At 36.2% G+C, this 19,136-nt stretch overlaps 1 protein-coding gene across 1 annotated transcript in view; it reads right to left on the bottom strand.

Annotated features, from left to right (window-relative positions):
• LOC116463206 (nesprin-1) overlaps nt 1-19,136 on the bottom strand; it is a 532,426-nt gene that overhangs the window by 403,881 nt on the left and 109,409 nt on the right. The window contains exons 4-5 of the mRNA XM_032146204.2: nt 15,100-15,195; nt 5,817-5,900 (exon numbers count right to left, since the gene is read on the bottom strand). Of these exons, the coding sequence (XP_032002095.1) occupies nt 5,817-5,900; nt 15,100-15,195 (180 nt within the window). The remainder of the gene's footprint in view (nt 1-5,816; nt 5,901-15,099; nt 15,196-19,136) is intronic.

Raw genomic sequence — 19,136 nt, 5'->3', positions numbered from 1 at the left:
GCATGTTCTCATTCATAAGTGGGAGTTGAACAATGAGAACACATGGACACAGGGAGGGGAACATCACATGCCAGTGCCTGTCAGGGGGTAGGGGACTAGGGGAGGGATAGCATTAGGAAATACCTAATGTAGATGACGGGTTGGTGGGTGCGGCAAACCACCATGGCATGTGTATACCTATGTAACAAACCTGCACGTTCAGCACATGTATCCCAGAACTTAAAGTATAATTTAAAAAAAAAATACAAAACAAAATGAATACAAAAAAAAAAAAGATGAAGAGACGCCAAAGATTGATCTTCCTCTCCACATTCACACAGAGAAAATGTCATGCAAGGAAGCAAAGAGAAGGAAACTGTCTACAAGCCAGGAAGAGAAGCTTCCCCAGAAAACAACCCCGAGGCACCTCGATCCTGGACTTCTTGCCTCCAAAACTCTGACAAAATAAATTTCTGTAGTTTAAGCCACCCAGTCTGTGATATTCTGTTATAGCAGCCAAAGCGGACTAATGCACAGCTCACAGATGTTTAAAAAAATATTTGAGACCAGGTGTGGTGGCTCATGCCTGTAATCCCAGCATTTTGGGAGGCCAAGGTGGGCGGATAGCTTGAGGTTGGGAGTTCGAGACCAGCCTGGCCAATATGGTGAAACTCCGTCGCTACTAAAAATACAAAAATTAGCTAGGCTTGGTGGCGTGTGCCTGTAGTCCCAGCTACTTGGGAGGCTGAGGCAGGAGAATCGCTTGAACCTGAGAGGTGGAGGTTGCAGTGAGCCTAGTTTGTGCGTCTGCACTCCAGCCTGGGTGACAAAGCAAGACTCTGTCTAAAAAAAAAAAAAAAAAAGAAAAGAAAAAAATTTGAATTATTTGGAAATAAATTTCAAAAAACTCTCAGTAAACATCCATATTACTAGCTTTTCTTGATAAATTTGAAAACTTAATGAATAAATCCATTACTGCTTTCCACTAGTTGCCTTCTACAATGAGGTATCGGGTACCTCATTCTCAACAATAATGCAAGTAGTCAACTGCCTGCCTTATTTAATACATAATTTAAAGGAATTTTAAACATTAATTACATTTTAATAAAAGTCCAGACAACTGGCTCTTCTTTGTAAATTAGAAAACCAGGGATCACAGTTCTTGCAGTTCACTGAGGTTACTTTAGTTGGAATTATTTGCTCCCCTCTTCCAGACAGGACACAGGACCACTCAGTTCTCCTGTTACCACAATTAGCCTGGAACTCACCTCATTCCTTTACATCACCTTTCTGGACCTCACAGGAATCTGAATTTATGTCCCCTGTCTGCACTATGATGGTCAGTGGTTGGCTCCCTATATTACTGTTCTGAATGATCTACCTGACACCTCACTGGAGAAGAAACTTGTGGCAAGTGATGATGGATCTGTTCACCAGAGTCACATTTACACATTTCTCATCAGATTCTTACATATGTTTTTTCAATAGCCCTGCAAATAAGAGAAAAGCTAAGGACACTGTTAGGGTTTCCCTAGTAAAATGAGGAATACCTTCATTATTCCCTAAGTCAAACAAAATAAGAATAAAAGGACTAAATAAATGTCCTGTTATCAAAAGAAAAAAATTCCAAATGGAAGACAAAGTCAGTACAAAGATCAAAGACAAATTTCTAAAAATATGATTGAGACATAAGTTTTAACTTGCAAAGATCAATGCTAAGATAATAAGTGGGAGTGCACTAAAGAACCTTCCAAAACTCAATACTTCCCACAGCCAAACATTTTGTGAGGCCGTAGGATACAGAAGTGCAAGAGAGTGTGGCCAAAAAGAATGTTTCAGGGAGATGTGGGGAGGGGATGACTTTAAAAAGATTAACAGACTTGTGGGGAAAAAAGAGAAATTCTTTCATTTTGTTCTGATTCTCAAGACACTACTTTTGGTGCTTAGCAAATATATTTAAACTTTATTTTTTATTACTTTGGGTTCTGTGAAAATGGACATTGTGAAAACAAGTCTTCTTTACAAACAATGCCTTTCATAGGCGAAGTTGTTAAAGTTTTTGCCAAAGCTTCCAAGTTAATAAGAGGAATTTTGTGTTTGTATTCCAGCCAATCAATATAACTCAGAATGAAGTAGGACACTATTGTCATACAGCTGAAATGGGAGAATGAATGACCTGAAAAACTCTATCTTTATTTCTTATTTTTATTTTTTTAAGAGAAAGAGTCTCACTCTGTCGCTCAGGCTGGAGTGCAATCACAGCTCACTGTAGCCTCGACCTCCCAGGCTGAAGAGATCCTCCCACCTCAGCCTCTCGAGTAGCTGGGACCACAGGCACATGCCACCACATCTGACTAATTTGTTTGTTTGTTTGTTTAGAGACAAGGTCTCACCATGCTGCCCAGGCTGGTCTCAAACTCTAGGGCTCAAGCCATTCACCCGCCCTGCCCTCCCAAAGTGCTGGGATTAGAGGTGTGAGCCACTGCACCTGGTCCTGAAAAACTCTAAATATCCTGTTTAACAAGACTTCATTCAGCTTTCAATGAAAACTTAATGAAGCGTGAGCAGAAAGAAGAGAAACCCTTCAATAAGAATGAGATTAGTGTGATCTGGAAACACTGCCTGATATTGCATAAGAAGCTAAAATTGTTTTTCACACTATCCTAATGCCTGGGATCTCTCCTGGGCATGAAGTTTGCACAGTTGACTGAAATGTATACTGATTCATTGCATTACCAACTTATCAACAATGTACATTATTTAAGGGCTAGAATCTAAGTTTTCTGTAAATTTGTATTTTCTAGAGTTCCTGTCTTATAGAAAGTCATCAATTATATATTTGTAAAGTAATCAAATTAATTCAGTGCATATAAACTGAGAAGGAAATAACTGAATAGGTCTATTTTCCAGAAGTATCTGGATCTCCATTTATAAAACTAGTTTTGCTATTGCCAAGCACAGGCTTCCTAAATTCCCACAAATCAGAAAAGGCTAAATGTAAGAGGATTGGTGCAACCCTTTTGGAGGGAAATATGGTAATATCTACCAAAATTACATGTGCATTTACCTTTTGACTTAGCAAGCACACTTCTAGAAATTCACCTAGAAGATACACCTCCAATTATATGGAAGCACTTATGCACATAGTTATTAACTGCATCATTGTTTGTGTTTTTAAAATACTAGAAACAACCCAATTCTCATTCATAAGAGAGTGGTTGAATAAACTACGGCATATCTAGGCAATGGGACACTGTGTAACTGTAAAAATGAGTAGAGAAATCACTATGAACTGATGTGGGGTGATTTCCAGGATATATTGATAAGTGAAAAAAGCAAAATGCATCTATGGTATGCTATCCTTCATGTAAGAAAGAAGGGGATATATGAAAACACATCTTATTTATGAAAAAAATACAAAATCTATGTCAGAAACTAGAGAGACTGGTTATCTAAAAGTACGAAATGCAGTTAGAGGCAGGGAATGAGAATGGAGTAGTAGGGATGAGGAAGGGGTTTGACTTCTTTAAATATAACGTTTATTATTTTAGAACCATAATAATGTCCCACTCTTTAAAACAAATAATAAAATCGACCAGGATGGGGGTGGGGCACAAAATAGAACACAAACAACAATAAATAAACCTATCTCTATAACAAATGATGACATAATCCCACTGAAGGGGATGGGGAAGAACAGAACTAACCTAAGAACATTTCAAAAATAGTTTTTTGACTGGATACTATAATGCTAAAGACAAAAAGAACTACACACAAATCCTGTTCTCTAGTTTGTAAATCTGTTTCTCACAGGGGCATGGGTTAGTGACATACTAGATGTGTATACTAGGTGATATAATTTGTATACATGTGCCCACTCAAATTTCATATTGAAATGTGATCCCCAATGTTGAAAGTGAACCCTGGTGGGAAGTGATTGGAACATGAGGGCGAGTTCTTATGAATAGTTTAGCACCACCCCTCTTGGGTACTCTCCACATAATAGTGAGTGAGTTCTCGTAAGACGTGGTTGTTTAAAAGTGTGCAGCACCTCTCCCCTTGCTCTCTTGCTCTTGCTCTGGCCGTGTGACATCCCTGCTCCCCCTTCACCTTCCGCCATGATCGTAAGCTTCCTGAGGCCTCTCAGGAAATGGATGCCAGAGCTATGCTTCCTGAGCAGCCTGCAGAACCGTGAGCCAGTTAAACCTCACTTCTTTATAAAGTACTCAGTCTTGGGTATTTCTTTATAGCAATGTGAGAATGGACTAACACACTAGGATTGAAAAAATTAGTAAATATATTGTAGATGAGAGTAAGCCTTCTCATTATCAGAGAAAGCAGAAACAAATAAGGACATAAGGCTAGAGTAAAACTTGTGGTGTTTAACTTGAATCAGAGGTATTAGTCTGAACTAATGTTTTACACACATACAAGCACACACACGTGCGAGAAGCTACATATGTATATGTGTATACACATGTACACACATACAGAGACAGAGAGAGAAAGAGAGGAGAGAGAGAGAAGCACAGATATATGGATATATATGAGTTAATAAACATACACATTTTCTAATCTATTTGCTGAGAGGGCCTAGGAGAAATGATGCCCCAGTAGCAATGAAATACTTAGCATTTAGATCTTGGTTTCTAAATGCCACTCATCACTAAAAGGAACGAAGCCTCTTTAGAGAAGTGGTTGATTCCAGGACTGGGGCAGGGAAAATGTAAGAAAAACCTGGAATATTTGTACTTCTAGCAAATGGAAAACTGCTTGAAAAATTATGAGCCAATATCAAAACGGTACAGGTGCCAGCCTGAAGGAGCTCTTAGTGGTCAAAGCTAGAACAATTTGAGTGACAAAATAATAACAATGATTATAATGATGGATTTTAACTACATAACAAAATAAATATACATGTGTCCCTACTGGAATAAATAATTGAATAAATAAGTAAATTGTGGGGGAGGACATCTTTTTCTTACAGAACAATTCCAACTAATAAATACAGAAGGAATGAGGAAAATAGAAAATCATTAGGCAAGCAGCACAGAAATAATTATTGAAGGCAATGGATACTAAAATCAGTGAGCAAAAGTTTGAGGAAAAGCAGAAACTTAGCATAGTCTCAATTATCTCTCCTAAGTTATTTCCCAACTATAAAGGGAAAAACAATGACTCTACCATAGGAAAGCATGGCAGACACCACATTACCAAGTATTCAAAGTTAATGTAACCAGTAATAAGACGTATCAGCACCCTATATTTACTAATATGTTACACTGGGAAGAATATGACATCACTTTCTTGGGACTTTTTCCAAAAATGTATAAACTCAACCTAATCACAAGAAAATATAATACAAACCGAAATTGAGAGACATTATGCAAAATAACTGACCAGCAGTTATCAAAAGTGTCAAGGTCATGAAAGACAAGGAAAAATGAAGACCTGCCATAGAATGGAAGACACAACTAAATGCAAGATGTGATACTAGAGTGGATCCTGGAACAGACACAGACAATAGAGGGAACATTGATGAACTTGGACTAATGTCTATGTTTTAGTTAATAGTATTATCCCAATTTTAATGTCCTTACTTTGATAATTGTATTATGATTATGTAAGCTCTTAACACTAGATACCGAAATGAACTGTAGAAATAAAATTTCTTTTTTGCAACTTCTCCATAAATCTAAGAGTATTTTATAATACAATGATATTGTATGTCTAGGCTGTATAGATTACATGCAGTGTTTTGACCTACAGCCAACACTGAAAACATAAGTATGCCCATACCTTCTTCCTTGGGGGTTTTGTTTTTGTTTCTCCCTTACCTTTCTTCCTTCGAGGAACTTGAGTGCTGTGCCAATGTTAGCCACAGCATGGATTCGCTTCATCCGGCGTCCTTGTTCACAAGGCTGTAAAAAGAGGGGGAAAAAAAGGAATAAGACAAAATCTGCATATTAAAATGTTAGTTATAAGATCTATTTAAGTGGATTAAAAATATACTTGAAGAATATTCAAAAGCAACCAACATTGTTCACTTTCTATAAACGTTAGCAAATACATAAAGGGGTGTTCCCCGTGGCACTCTGAAGATACACTAATTCACTCATTAAGAGCATTCATTCTCAGATTATCTGTTAATGCATTTGCCTTTTAGTCTTCTGTATGTCTAAGAGCAGAAATTATTATCTACTGAGACCTCTGTTAGACACAACAGAGTCTCATCACTGGTCTGTGCACAGCCCACTTATTTAGTTTATTAGTTAATTATTTTTAAAAATGTAAAACACACCCAGGACCTGCCACCTAAAACAGTCAGGACCCACAACTAAGTATGAAAGCCATATCCCGAAATATGACCACCATTAATCCCATCCTCCTATCTGACTACACTGAGGGCACCTGTCACTCTAACTCCAGTCCAGTGTTTGCCATTTTATAGAGATTCATTTCTTTCACACGCTTTCTTAAAAAGAATGCTTAGTTTTTAATTTTATATGAAGAGCATCACTGTATTAAACATTTGAGACCTACTTTTCCACATTATATTGCTAAGATTCATCGTATCATTGCCTTTCACTGTATTTCATTCATTTCAAAAGCTATATAATGTGCTATTTCTATACTCTCCTTCTGATATGACTGTGCTGTTTCCAGGTTATTGATATTTTGATATGTTGATAGATTATTCCTGTACTTCTCACCTTTTGTACAAGCACAGTTTCTCCTGGACATGTACCTAAGAGTAGAATTGCTGAGTTGAAGGGAATGTGACTTCCATTTGTAAAGTAATACCAAACTCTCCTAAAATGGTTGCACTACTTTTTACTCTGATCAGCATTGCAAAAATAATACCGTTAATCTGTATCCTCTCCAACATTTGATTTTGACAGATACCTTAAACATACTTTTTTCAATTGAATATATGTAAAATGTATGTATACTCTTTTTCATTGCAGTCTCCATTTATATTTCCCTGATCAGCAGCAATGTGGACTTCTCTTCCTCTGTTCATTGCTGATGTGTGTTTCTTCTGTAAGATGCCTTTTCACATCAGTTGCCCAGGTTTTCCTTTGGGTTGTTTGCACCCATATTGTTTTGAAGATGTATTTTATATATTCTTGATTTAATCCTTTTACAACATGAATTGTGAATATCTTCAACAAGTTTGTAACTTCTGCCAGTTGTTTTAAAGGTTTTTAATTTTTAAGATAGTCTTAATTTTAATATATTAAATATAGCAATCTTTTATTGTCAATATTTTTGTGTCTTATTGAATAATTGTTTTCCTATCCCTGTGTCTAAAACATATTCACCCGTGTTTTCTACTAAGAGTTTAAAGTGTTACTGTCAGTAGGTCCTTAATTCATGTAGATATAATTTTTGTGTAGGCCATGAGATACGAATTCAATTTTACCTTTTTCTGCTAGAATGAACTTAATTTCCTGTTCCATTTTTTTTTAACTTCAATAACTTTTAGGGTACAATTGGTTTTTGGTTACATGAAGGACTAACATAGTGGTGAAGTCTCAGATTGTAGTGCACCTGTCACCCAACATTTAGTTTTTGATCCCTCATCCCTCTCTTACCCTCATCCTTTTGAGCCTCCAAAGTCCATTATACCATTCTATATGCCTTCGTGTACCCATAGCTTAGCTCTCACTTATAAGTGAGAATATATAGTATTTAGTTTTCAATCCTGAATTACTTCGCTTAGAATAATGGCCTCCAGCTCCATCCAAATTGCTGCAAAAGACATTATTTCATTCTTTTTTTACGACTGAGTAGTATTCCATGGTTGTATGTATAGCATGTTTTCTTTATCCACTCATTGGTCAGTGGCCACTTAGGTTGAGTCCATATCTTTGCAATTGTGAATTGTGCTGCTATAAATATCCGAGTGCAGGTGTCTTTGAAATAATTACTTCTTTTCCTCTGGGTAGACACCCAGTATTGGGATTGCTGTATCAAATGGTAGATCTACTTTTAGTTCTTTAAGAAATCATACCGTTTTTCCATAGAGGTTGTATTAATTTACATTCCCACCAGCAGTGTATAAGCGTTCCCTTTACAACACTTCCATGCCAACATCTATTGTTTTTTGACTTTTTAATAATGGCAATTCTTGCAGGGGTAAGATGATATCTCATTGTGGTTTTAATTTGCATTTCCCTGATGACGAGTTATATTGTATATTTTTTCATGTGTATTACTTATTTGTATCTTGTTTTGAGAAATATCTATTCATGTCATTTGTCCACTTTTTGATGGTATTGTTTGCCTTTTTTCTTGCTGATTTGTTTGAGTTCCTTGTAGATTCTGAACATTAGTCCTTTGTCAGATGCATAGTTTGCAAATATTTTCTCCCATTCTGTGGGTTGTCTGTTTACTCTGATGATAATTTCTTTTGCTTGCAGAAACTTTTTAGTTTAATTAGGTCCATTTATCTATTTCCATTTTTGTTGCATTTGCTCTTAGGGTCTTAGTAAAAAAATTATTTGCCTAGGCCAATGTCTAGAGATTTTTTTCTAGTTTTTTTTTTTCTAAAATTTGTATGGTGTTTCAGGTCTTAGATTTAAGTATTTGAGCCATCCTGAGTTGATTTTTGTATAAGGTGAGAGATAGGGGTCCAGTTTCATTCTTCTACATGTGACTATCCAGTTTTCCCAGCACCATTTATTAAATAGGATGTCATTTCTTCAATCTACATTTTTGTATGCTTTGTCAAAGATCATTTGATTGTAAGTATTTGGCTTTATTTCTGAGTTCTCTATTCTGTTCCATTGGTCTATGTATCTACTTTTATACCAGTATCACGCTGTGTTGGTAACTATAGCTTTGTAGTATAATTCGAAGTCAGATAATGTGATGCCTCAAATTGTTCTTTCTGCTTAGGATTGCTTTACCTATTTGGGGTCTTTTTTGGTTCCATGTGAATTTTAGAATTGTTTTTTCTAGTTCTGTGAAAAATGATGTTGGTATTTTGATAGGAATTGCATTGAATCTGTAGATTTCTTTGGGCAGTATGGTCATTTTCACAATATTGATTCTTCCAATTTATGAGTATGAGATGTGTTTCCATTTGTTTGTGTCATCTATTATTTCTTTCAGCAGTGTTTTGTAGTTCTCCTTGTAGAGATCTTTCATCTCCTTGATTAAATATGTTCCTAGATATTTTTTGCAGCTATTGTAAAAGGAGTTGAATTACTGATTTCATTCTTGGCTTGGTTGCTGTTGCTGTATAGCAGTGCTACTGACTTGTGCACATTGATTTTGTAACCTGAGACTTTATTGAATTTGTTTATCAAGTCTAAGAATTTTAGAGGAGTCTTTAGGGTTTTCTAGGTATCCAATCACATCATCAGCAAACAATGATACTTTGACTTACTCTTTTCCAATTTGGATGCGCCTTATTTCATTTCCTTGCCTGACTGTTCTGGCTAGGACTTCCAGTAATATGTTTAAAAGAAGTGGCAAAAGTGAACATCCTTGTCTTGTTCCAGTTCTCAAGGGGAATGTTTTCAACTTTTCCCCATTCAGTATGATGTTAGCTGTGGATTTGTCATATATGGCTTTTTTATTTTGAGGTATGTCCCTTCTATGACTAGTTTGTTGGGCTTTTTATCATTAAGAGATGCTAGATTTTATCAAATGCTTTTTCTGCATTTATTGAGATGCCCATACAGATTTTGTTTTAATTCTGTTTGTAGGATGTATCACATTTATTGACTTGCATATGTTAAACCATCCCTGCATCCCTGGGATGAAACCCACTTGATTATGGTATATTATCTTTTGATATGATGTTAGATTCATTTTGCTGGTATTTTGTTGAGGATCTTTGCATCTATGTTCATCAGGGATATTTTTTGTTACGTCATTTCCTAGTTTTTGTATCAGGTTGCCACTGGCTTCTTAGAATGAGTTAGGGAGCATTCCTTCTTTCTTAATCTTTTGGAATAATTTCAGTAGGATTAAAACCAATTCTTCTTTGAATGTCTGGTAGAATTCAACTGTGAACCCATCTGGCCCTGGGCTTTTTTTGTTGTTGTTGGCAATTTTTCTATTACTGATTCAATTTTCACTGGTTGTTTTTAGTCTGTTCAGGGTTTCTATTTCTTCCTGATTTAACCTAGGAGAGTTGTGTGTTTCCAGAAATTTATCCATTTCCTATAGACTTTCTAGTCTGTATGCATAGAGGTGTTCATAGTAGTCTTGAGTTATCTTTTGTATTTCTGTGGTGTTGGTTGTGATGTCTCTGTTATCATTTCTAATTGAGCTCATTTGAATCTTCTCTCTTGTTGGTCAATCTAGCAAATGGTCTATTATCTTTTTAAAGACCGAAGCTTTTGCTTCATTGGTCTTTTGTATTTTCTGTTAGTTTGTTTCCATTTCATTTAGTTCAGCACCAAACTTTGTTATTTCTTTTCTCCTACTAGCTTTGGATTTGATTTGTTTTGGTTTCTCTAGTTCCTTGAGGCATGATGTTAGGTTGTCAATTTGTGATTTTTCAGACTTTTTGATGTAGGAATTTAGCACTATAGACTTTCCTCTTAGTACTGCTTTTGCTGTATCCTAGAGGTTTTGATAACTTGTGTCACTATTAACATTCATTTCAAATAATTTTTAAATTTCCATCTTGAATTCATTGTTAATCCAAAAATCATTCAGGAGCATACTGTTTAATTTTGATGTGTTCGTATAGTTTTGGGGTTCCTTTTGAAGTTGATTTCTAGTTTTATTTCACTGTGGTCTGAGATGATACTTGATGTAATTTTGACTTTTTAAAATTTATTGAGACTTGCTTTGTGACTTATCATATGGTCCATCCTGGAGAATATTACATGTGTTAATGACAAGAACGTATATTCTGCAGTCCTTTGGTCAAGTGTTCTATAAATACCTGGTAGGTCCATTTGTTCTGTGTGTAGTTTAAATCCACTGTTTCTTTTTTGACTTTCTACCTCAAGGATCTATCTAGTGCTGTCAGTGAAGTGTTGAAGTCTCCCACAATTATTTTGTTGCTGTCCATCTAATTTCTTAGGTCTAATAGTAACTGTTTTATGAATCTGGAAGCTCCAGAGTTATACACATATATATTTAGAATTGTAATATCTTCTTGTTGAATTTGTCCTTTTATCATTACCTAATGACCTTCTCTGTCTTTTTCTACATTGTTTCTTTAAAATCTGTTTTATCTGATGTAAGAATAGCTACTCCTGTTCACTTTTGGCTTCCATTTGCATGGAATATTTTTTCCACTCATTTATGTGGAGTTTATAAAATTCTTTATGTGTTAGGTGAGTCTCTTGAAGAAAGCAAATATTTTGGTTTGTCATTTTGTTATCCATTCTGCCAATCTGTATGTTTTAAGTGGCGCATTTAGGCCATTTATGTTCAATGTTAATATTGAGATGAGAGATTGTGTTCCAGTCATCATGTTGATTGTAACCTAGATACTTTGTAAGTTATGTTATTGTTTTATAGACCTTGTGAGTTTTATGCTTTCAAGATGTGCATATCCACCTTCTGTTTCAAGATTTAGAACTCCTTTTAGCATTTCTTGTAAGGCTGGTCTGGTAGTGACAAATTATCTTAGCATTTCTTTGTCTGAAAAGACAATTTCTCCTTCAGTTATGAAATTTAGTTTTGCTGGATACAAAATTCTGGGTTGACAATTATTCTGTTTCAGGAGGCTAAAGATAGGACCCCAATCCCTACTGGCCTGTAAGGTTTCTTTTGAGCTGTTCCACTTATTGAACAGTTTCCCACTCTGCACACCCATATCTGACATCCACCTTTGACATATACTAAAGTTCTATTCATGCCTTGGCTTGTTTCTGGACTCTATGGTATTTGTCAATATGCTCATCTCTGTACCAAGACCACACTGTCCAAAGTGATATAGCTTCATTGTAAGATCTGATATCTAGTAGGGCAAATACTTTCTCCCTGTTTTTCTTCTTCAGATGTATCCTGGCTAAGTGAGAAAGATACAAACATTTATTGTATTGTTCCACCACATATTTGCATCTATTTTCACACAACTTAACCTATTATAATGTAATTATTATCCCTATTAGGGTATAATCCCTTTGAGAGAACTGACTATATCTCATTCATCTGTGTTTTTCTTAGAGGGCATAAGATAGCGCCTTATCTATAATAGGAACTCCAGAAATGTTAGTTGAATGGTTATTAAACAATGACAAATACCACTGGAGAATTGAGTTCTACTCTAAATATATGATCAATGACTAACAGGGTCACCTCGTGAACATGCAGGGAAGTTTGTCACTCAAGATTTTCTGAGCATCCATCATTCATTTCTAAATGGATTATTACCCTTCTCTTGAAAGGCAAAGTGTTCAAGAGTCTTTTGCAAAAATACTGTTCAGAAGGTTAACAACACAGATAAGAAAGAAGTTTCTCTGCGGCCCTTAATCTCTACTCATATTGCTTCTATTGTTTCTAATGTTTCAGTAGTAATTCCTCACATTCTTAAAAAAACTCTTAAGTACAATGTTAAATTTAGTTTTCCTATGTTTATATGCAATTGCAGCTACGTAATTACTGATCCATTCAAAGAATAAATGTTTCACAAATAATATTCAAGGGATGTAGAAAAATCCAAGAATAAGAATTTTAATTTTTAATAACTCCCTAACACCTTAAATAAAATCACAGACAAAGGAGTCACAATAGGCTATTAAAGGGTACTAGGATATTAAAATTCCACTCTTAGCCTAAGATGCTGGCAATAGAAAGGATGCTAAGCCATTTGGCCACATTTATCAGATGATCATAATCAGATCCAGAATCCCGACCTATGTGAACTGTGACATTAAGTATAGGGTTCTCAGTAAGGTTCTATCACATAAATACATTCCTGAACAATATTAACACTCCTAAGGGAAACACTCTTGCCCATATTGTCCCTTTGAAAAGCTCTAAAAGAATGCCTAGGATGCTCATACCTTTCAATGATGCTCTTCATCTTAGTGTGGTCCTGAACAATAATACAAACATGTACAAAATTTAAATAACCTTTGTCACAGCATATTTGTGATTTCAGAATGATTTTATTTTACCTAATTCAGAATCTTGAAGAATTCAATATAAATAAATAATAAAGGTTCAATCAGAAACTGCCGTTCTATGCACCAGTTTCCCTATCTGTTGAATGAGAAAGCTAAGATTTTTTTCTGAAATCCCTGCTAGCTTTAAGATCCCGTAATTCTAACTATATCTGAATGAGTAGGGCACTTAAAACAGTAGGAGGATTGTCATGTCAAAAATATATGCTTTTTTCTAGAATAATTTAGCCTGGCAGTTAAATGCCCATCAAGATTTCTGTACACTGTATTGTACTGTCAAGTATAACAGCAGAATTATAATGACACTTAGAATGACACATAAACTTCTTGAATATCCACATGAGTATTCATATAAAGATTCCTTTAACCTTCAAGAAAATAGCTTAATTCAGGAGGATATATCTAAATGGCCAGTTATATCAGGTAATCAAGGGAGTATGTATTTCAATCTAATGACTCCCACATCCTAATACTTATCTAGTATCTTTAGCTAATGCATATGCCTACATACATTCCAAATTGCCTGTTCATATATGTCTAGCTTGATTCCTTCCAAAGCAGAGTTTGAGACAAGCAGTTGGGTGCATGTAGCTTACTAGGGAGGTGATCCCAGGTGGCAAGAATGAGGATGTGTGGAGAGCGAGATGGGGAAGGAGGAAAAGCTAACAAAGGATGTGCTATTGAGGGTTACTGCTATTGGCAACTGGAACTCAATCCCACTGGTGACCCTATGGGAACTCTATAAGACATGTGTAAAATATGCCTCAGAATCACCTGTCTCAGAATTACCCTAAGAATTTTAGGGTGGAGCATTTATTCATAGACTCCCATATCCATTGGTTGAGGGTCCCTTGGTACCACTAACTCCCCAACACTTCAAAGCTGCTCTGTGCAACTTGTGCCTTTAAGAAAAGCCCTGAGGCAGAAAGCCAGACAGATACTACAAGTGCTTGAAGAAAGAAGCTGTCAGAGTATATGGGAATGTCTACCACTGATGTAGCTGAGACGAGACATGGGGTGCCAGAAGCATCTGCTACCTGGGAATCCAATTACATAAACGACTGGTGCAAAATTATCACCAGTTTATGTTTTTCAACAAACAACTCTTACAAAAGCTGTTTGAGGGCTCCCTGTACAAAATGAATGGAAATTAATTTTGAAGAGGTAAAAATCCTCTTTTAAAAACTCAGTTATCCAAGTAATAATGATTGTGTCATTATTGCCAAGATACAAGTGATAAAGAAAAAACGGACTTTCAATTTTGGACTCTGTGTCTAGTGTGTTATCCAATATGTTGAAAATTATTTCTTGAATTCCTTTTTCCAAATTATGGTAAACATTATTTATAAATAATTTATGTTTACAAACTACTTAATGCTGTACTACTCTGAAATTAAAAAGAGATAAGCAAGAAGAGATAATTTATTATTTGACAATGTAGAAAATGTACTTTCTAGCTCACTGTTAATGTTGTTTTTCACTCTGCTGGTTCCATAGCACATAAAAACAACTCTGAACAGGCTGTTCTCGCTACAAATGATGGATGATGGATGATGTCAACAAGAATATGAAAAATGCCACACTGGTTTCCAGCTCCATTTTCAATAAACAACTATATAAATACACAGATACGGACCAACATTTGTTTCTAAATGGAAGACAAACACTTAAAGTGAGGGAGATGGCAATTTGCAACTAATCTTCTTGTATACCATATAGATACAATGGTTAATCATGTTAAGTTACTGATGAAGTTCTTTACTCTTAATCGTAAGATTGTTATTATAAACATAACGTTTTAAATGCACTAGGGGTTTGCAGGAACAAGAAGGGAAATATATTCCTTGCACCTAGAAATAGAAGTGCCAGCAGACCAGTGTTTCCAGTATACTACCAACCACAACAAATAACTTTCTTTTAGCTGGGCAGCACATCTTAGCACTCTCAACTCCACAGTCCCCAAATTCCAAATGGAAACAATTTGACAAGTATGATCACACAAAAAAATTCTTACCAGTTTCTGCCCAGACAGGACCTCCAGAAGGGCAAGTAGTTTAACACCATCTTTCATGTCTTCAAAAAGATCGTCCACCACCATTGGAGGTTTCCGCTGAAAAAGCAAAGAGGAATAAGTGCAGAAAATATCTCTTCCCTCTCTGTTTCTCTCTTTCTCTCTCTCACGTTTGTTACTTATGGTGGTGAAATTTGTAGGAGAGGCTTCTATATACTTTAATTCTTTATTTTGGATTGAGTTGCCAATTGCCTTTCGATAACTGTGAGAAGAAAAACAATCCAGTGGAGATAAAACTCGATATTCAAAAACCTCAGAGGATTTAATGCTTGAGGCTTAATGTATGTACCAGCTTATTTCTAGAAAGTGATTTTTGACAAGGGCAGGATGGTGTGGGATAAGGGAAGGAAAAGAGGGTACTATCAACCTAAAAGATAAGAGAGAGATTATAGCAGGATGTAAAAGCAGAGCAAGAGCTGCATGGACCAACCTCATCTTCACTCTGTGCAAGACACATTACTGGGGCTTAACAAGGTGCAGCCCTTCTATAGGACATTCTCACCACAGCAACCTCATTAGCTTAGTGACCTGCTAGAGGAGCACTGTTGGCACAGCTAAGGTTGCAGGTTCAATCTTCCTGTGGGTTAGTTAGCTGTTATGTTGTGTTCTACAGCCTGATGAATCTAGCGAACCTTCTTTCAGTGTGGGATTGAACCCAAAAGATCATAAGCACGAGAGTACAGACCGATCAGTGCAAATCTATCACCGCTGCTGGAAAAATAAGCCAAAGACCACATTTAATTCATGGAGCATCTTTTATTTTTTTATGAAGGTTATTAAAATACTCAATATACAGAAATTCATCAAACATTGAATTAGGGTCTATCTTGGCTCAGGAAAAAGAAGCCATTATGCCAATGTCGATGGTCAATAGAGGGGAAGTGTTCACCGATTTATCACAGAATCAGAATTTATTTTCCGTTTAGCATCTGAATTCAAACTTACTGAATCTTGTTAAAGGCCTAATGCTCAATTCCTGACTTTCAATGGTCTTTCTTTCTTTAAAAAATAATGTGTTCTATGTAAGAGATTTAACACCAAATGTTTGGTTGAAATGTGACTTTTTTTCTCTACCAACTAATGTAGAGCATTTATATTTCTCTTACAACTGCATGAATTATAATGTCTGAATAGTACAATTCTAAGTTAAAATGTATTTTTCTCTCATTATAAAATGAACAGCTGAACACATTTTGTTCTCATGCTGTGAAATACATTTTCAAACATAACAGAGTTTTCATTTTTGATCATTCTCTTTCAAGTTCCACCATTCACGCTGCTTCTTACTTATATAGTAAAAATGTAATAGTGACTTTATATTCTAAGCATATAAATAGAATTCATCAGAATAAAAGAAGCCATTACAAAGAAAACTATTTGGTGCAATAAGAACCAAAATTATTGTATTAACCATATACAGTCTTTAAAAATGCAGTCTATTTATCATTCAAAGTAACCACTTGTACCCAAATTATTTAAATCAAGCAAAACAATGAGGAACAGTTCATAAATGTTTGATGCATTCAGTGAGCAAATGCAAATAAGATTTTTCGTGCATTGTTATAAATATGCAAAAAGTAGGGAAAGCAGGGAATTCTCATGAAATAATAAAGATTTCAAGAAATTTTACACCCAGAAATGATAAAATGCATGACTTCTTCTGTTTCAATTTTAAAAATACACAGGTGTCTGCCACTTTGAGGAACATGTCCTCTCACCTCACTTCTGCCTCTCTTCTTTCCCTCCTCTATTGCCACTCATGCTGCACGTGCTTTCCTTTTCCCTCCAGCTGTTCCCTCCACAAGGCTCCTGGAATTGGACTTCCGATCAGCAGCGACAGCTGAACGGCTCAGCAGCCTACTGGCCCCTCTGCATGGGACAATGCCAATACCATTCTCTCCATGATCTGTTCCTACCCAAAACTCTGTGACCAGACTGCCTAGTTCACAGGCCTTTTTCTTTCTCCTCTCTTCTTCCTAACTGTGGCCATTCACCACTCAATCCTGAGTCCTTTGTTCTTTACAAATTTTTTTCTGCTTATACATGACTCTTAAGTCCAGGTAAGCGACCTCTCCTCAACTTTGTCAAACATGTGGCAGGCACTTCATATCTATTGCTGGCTTGCTGGCTGACTGACTGACTGAATGAGTGAATAAATGTAAATATTGTGTGAAACCAATAAAGAGACTTTATTACACCAGAATAAAAAAAATTAGTAATTACTGGACAAGTTTTGCCATCCAGTTTATATAAGGTATTGTTTATATATACCAAACAATCAGTTAGGGGGACCTTTACTATGATGACTACCTCACATTTAATTTTTGGAACAATATTTTAATAGAAAATCTTTCAGCAAAAATATTTCTCCTGTCACATGTACAAATATTTATACCCCCAATATGGTGACTTTGGTAAGACTTGGGTCATAGTACTGAAGGTCAAAAGGGAGAGTTAGGGATGCAGATAATTTATTGGATCTTGACTTAATGGAAAATAAAGACAGAAATCTATCAAGCACTTTTCAAGACCACAGTGATCTTTATTTATTAATGGGAAATTGTGGTAAGCTCTCTTTTTTGTACAACATTTGGGGAAATTATATTCTCTTTTGGCCTTCCCAGTCCTATTTAGCACGTTCTTCCATGGAACCAAGACATATTCATGCTGAATCCAAGGTGGTTCAAACAATAGGCCTTCTGACTTGGTGATGGGAGAGGACGATGGGAGTGAACAAGAAGAGAAAGTAGTACTTTCTTCTGTGCCACTCCTTCTAGAAGCTTTCCTCAAACTAGATTTAAACTCGAAGTTCTGGCTCCAGAAGGGTTGCCTGGTCTCAAAATGTCTATCAACTCAGGGAAAATGCACAGGCCTCTGTTGCTGGAAAGTTGGCCTTTCCTGGCTATAGCTTTGGTTAATTCATGAGTGGAGCAGACCTCACAGAGTGCTTTGCTCTATTTCTCCTCCTCCCCCTTTATTTTTGCCATAGGAGCCCCGTTGATGACATGTAATGTGATTCATTCCCTTTCTCTTAGGACTTAAAGGAGAGTAAATGTTTCTTCTTGAACCTCATGAAATGTAGGGAAGCATAGTCATCTTTGATGTAACTTTTACTGACCATTTCCTATACATTGGGAAAATAATTCATTCTCTAACATTGTGTATGTGTGTGTGAATAACTTGTGTCTCTTTACCAGTCTATAGGTATCAGGATTTATTTAACCCTTATCCACTGTCTGTTTCATATTTTTATTCATGAGAGGATAGCTATGTTTGCTGTGCTGCATGTCAGTTTTATGCCCTGAGAAACAATTACATTCTGAAGGTGGAAAAGATTAAGAGAATAATTTGATGAAAAAATTGTATTAAAAATAACTATTTGGTATGTGATATGGTTTGGCTCTGTGTCCCCACCACCCAAATCCAATCTCGAATTGCAATTCCCATAATCCCCACATGCCAAGGGAAGAACCTCCTGGGAGGCTAATTGGATTATGAGGGTGGCTTCCCCCACGATGTTTTCGTGATAGTGAGTGAATTCTTGTGAGATCTGATGGTTTTTAAAGTGGCAGGTTTTTCCTGCGCTCTCATTTCACTTCCCTCCCGCCGCCTTGTGAAGAAGATGCCTGCTTCCCCTTTGCCTTCTGCCATGATTGTACATAGATCAATGGAACAGAACAGAGCCCTCAGAAATAATGCCGCATATCTACAACTATCTGATCTTTGACAAACCTGACAAAAACAAGCAATGGGGAAAGGATTCCCTATTTAATAAATGGTGCCGGGAAAACTGGCTAGCCAAATGTAGAAAGCTGAAACTGGATCCCTTCCTTACACCTTATACAAAAATTAATTCAAGATAGATTAAAGACTTACATGTTAGACCTAAAACCATAAAAACCCTAGAAGAAAGCCTAGGCAATACCATTCAGGACATAGGTGTGGGCAAGGACTTCATGTCTAAAACACCAAAAGCAATG

Source organism: Hylobates moloch, unplaced genomic scaffold (genome assembly GCF_009828535.3).
Source record: "Hylobates moloch isolate HMO894 unplaced genomic scaffold, HMol_V3 SCAFFOLD_29, whole genome shotgun sequence".
Taxonomy (NCBI): Eukaryota; Metazoa; Chordata; class Mammalia; order Primates; family Hylobatidae; genus Hylobates; species Hylobates moloch.
This window is presented reverse-complemented; position numbering and strand designations above follow the sequence as displayed.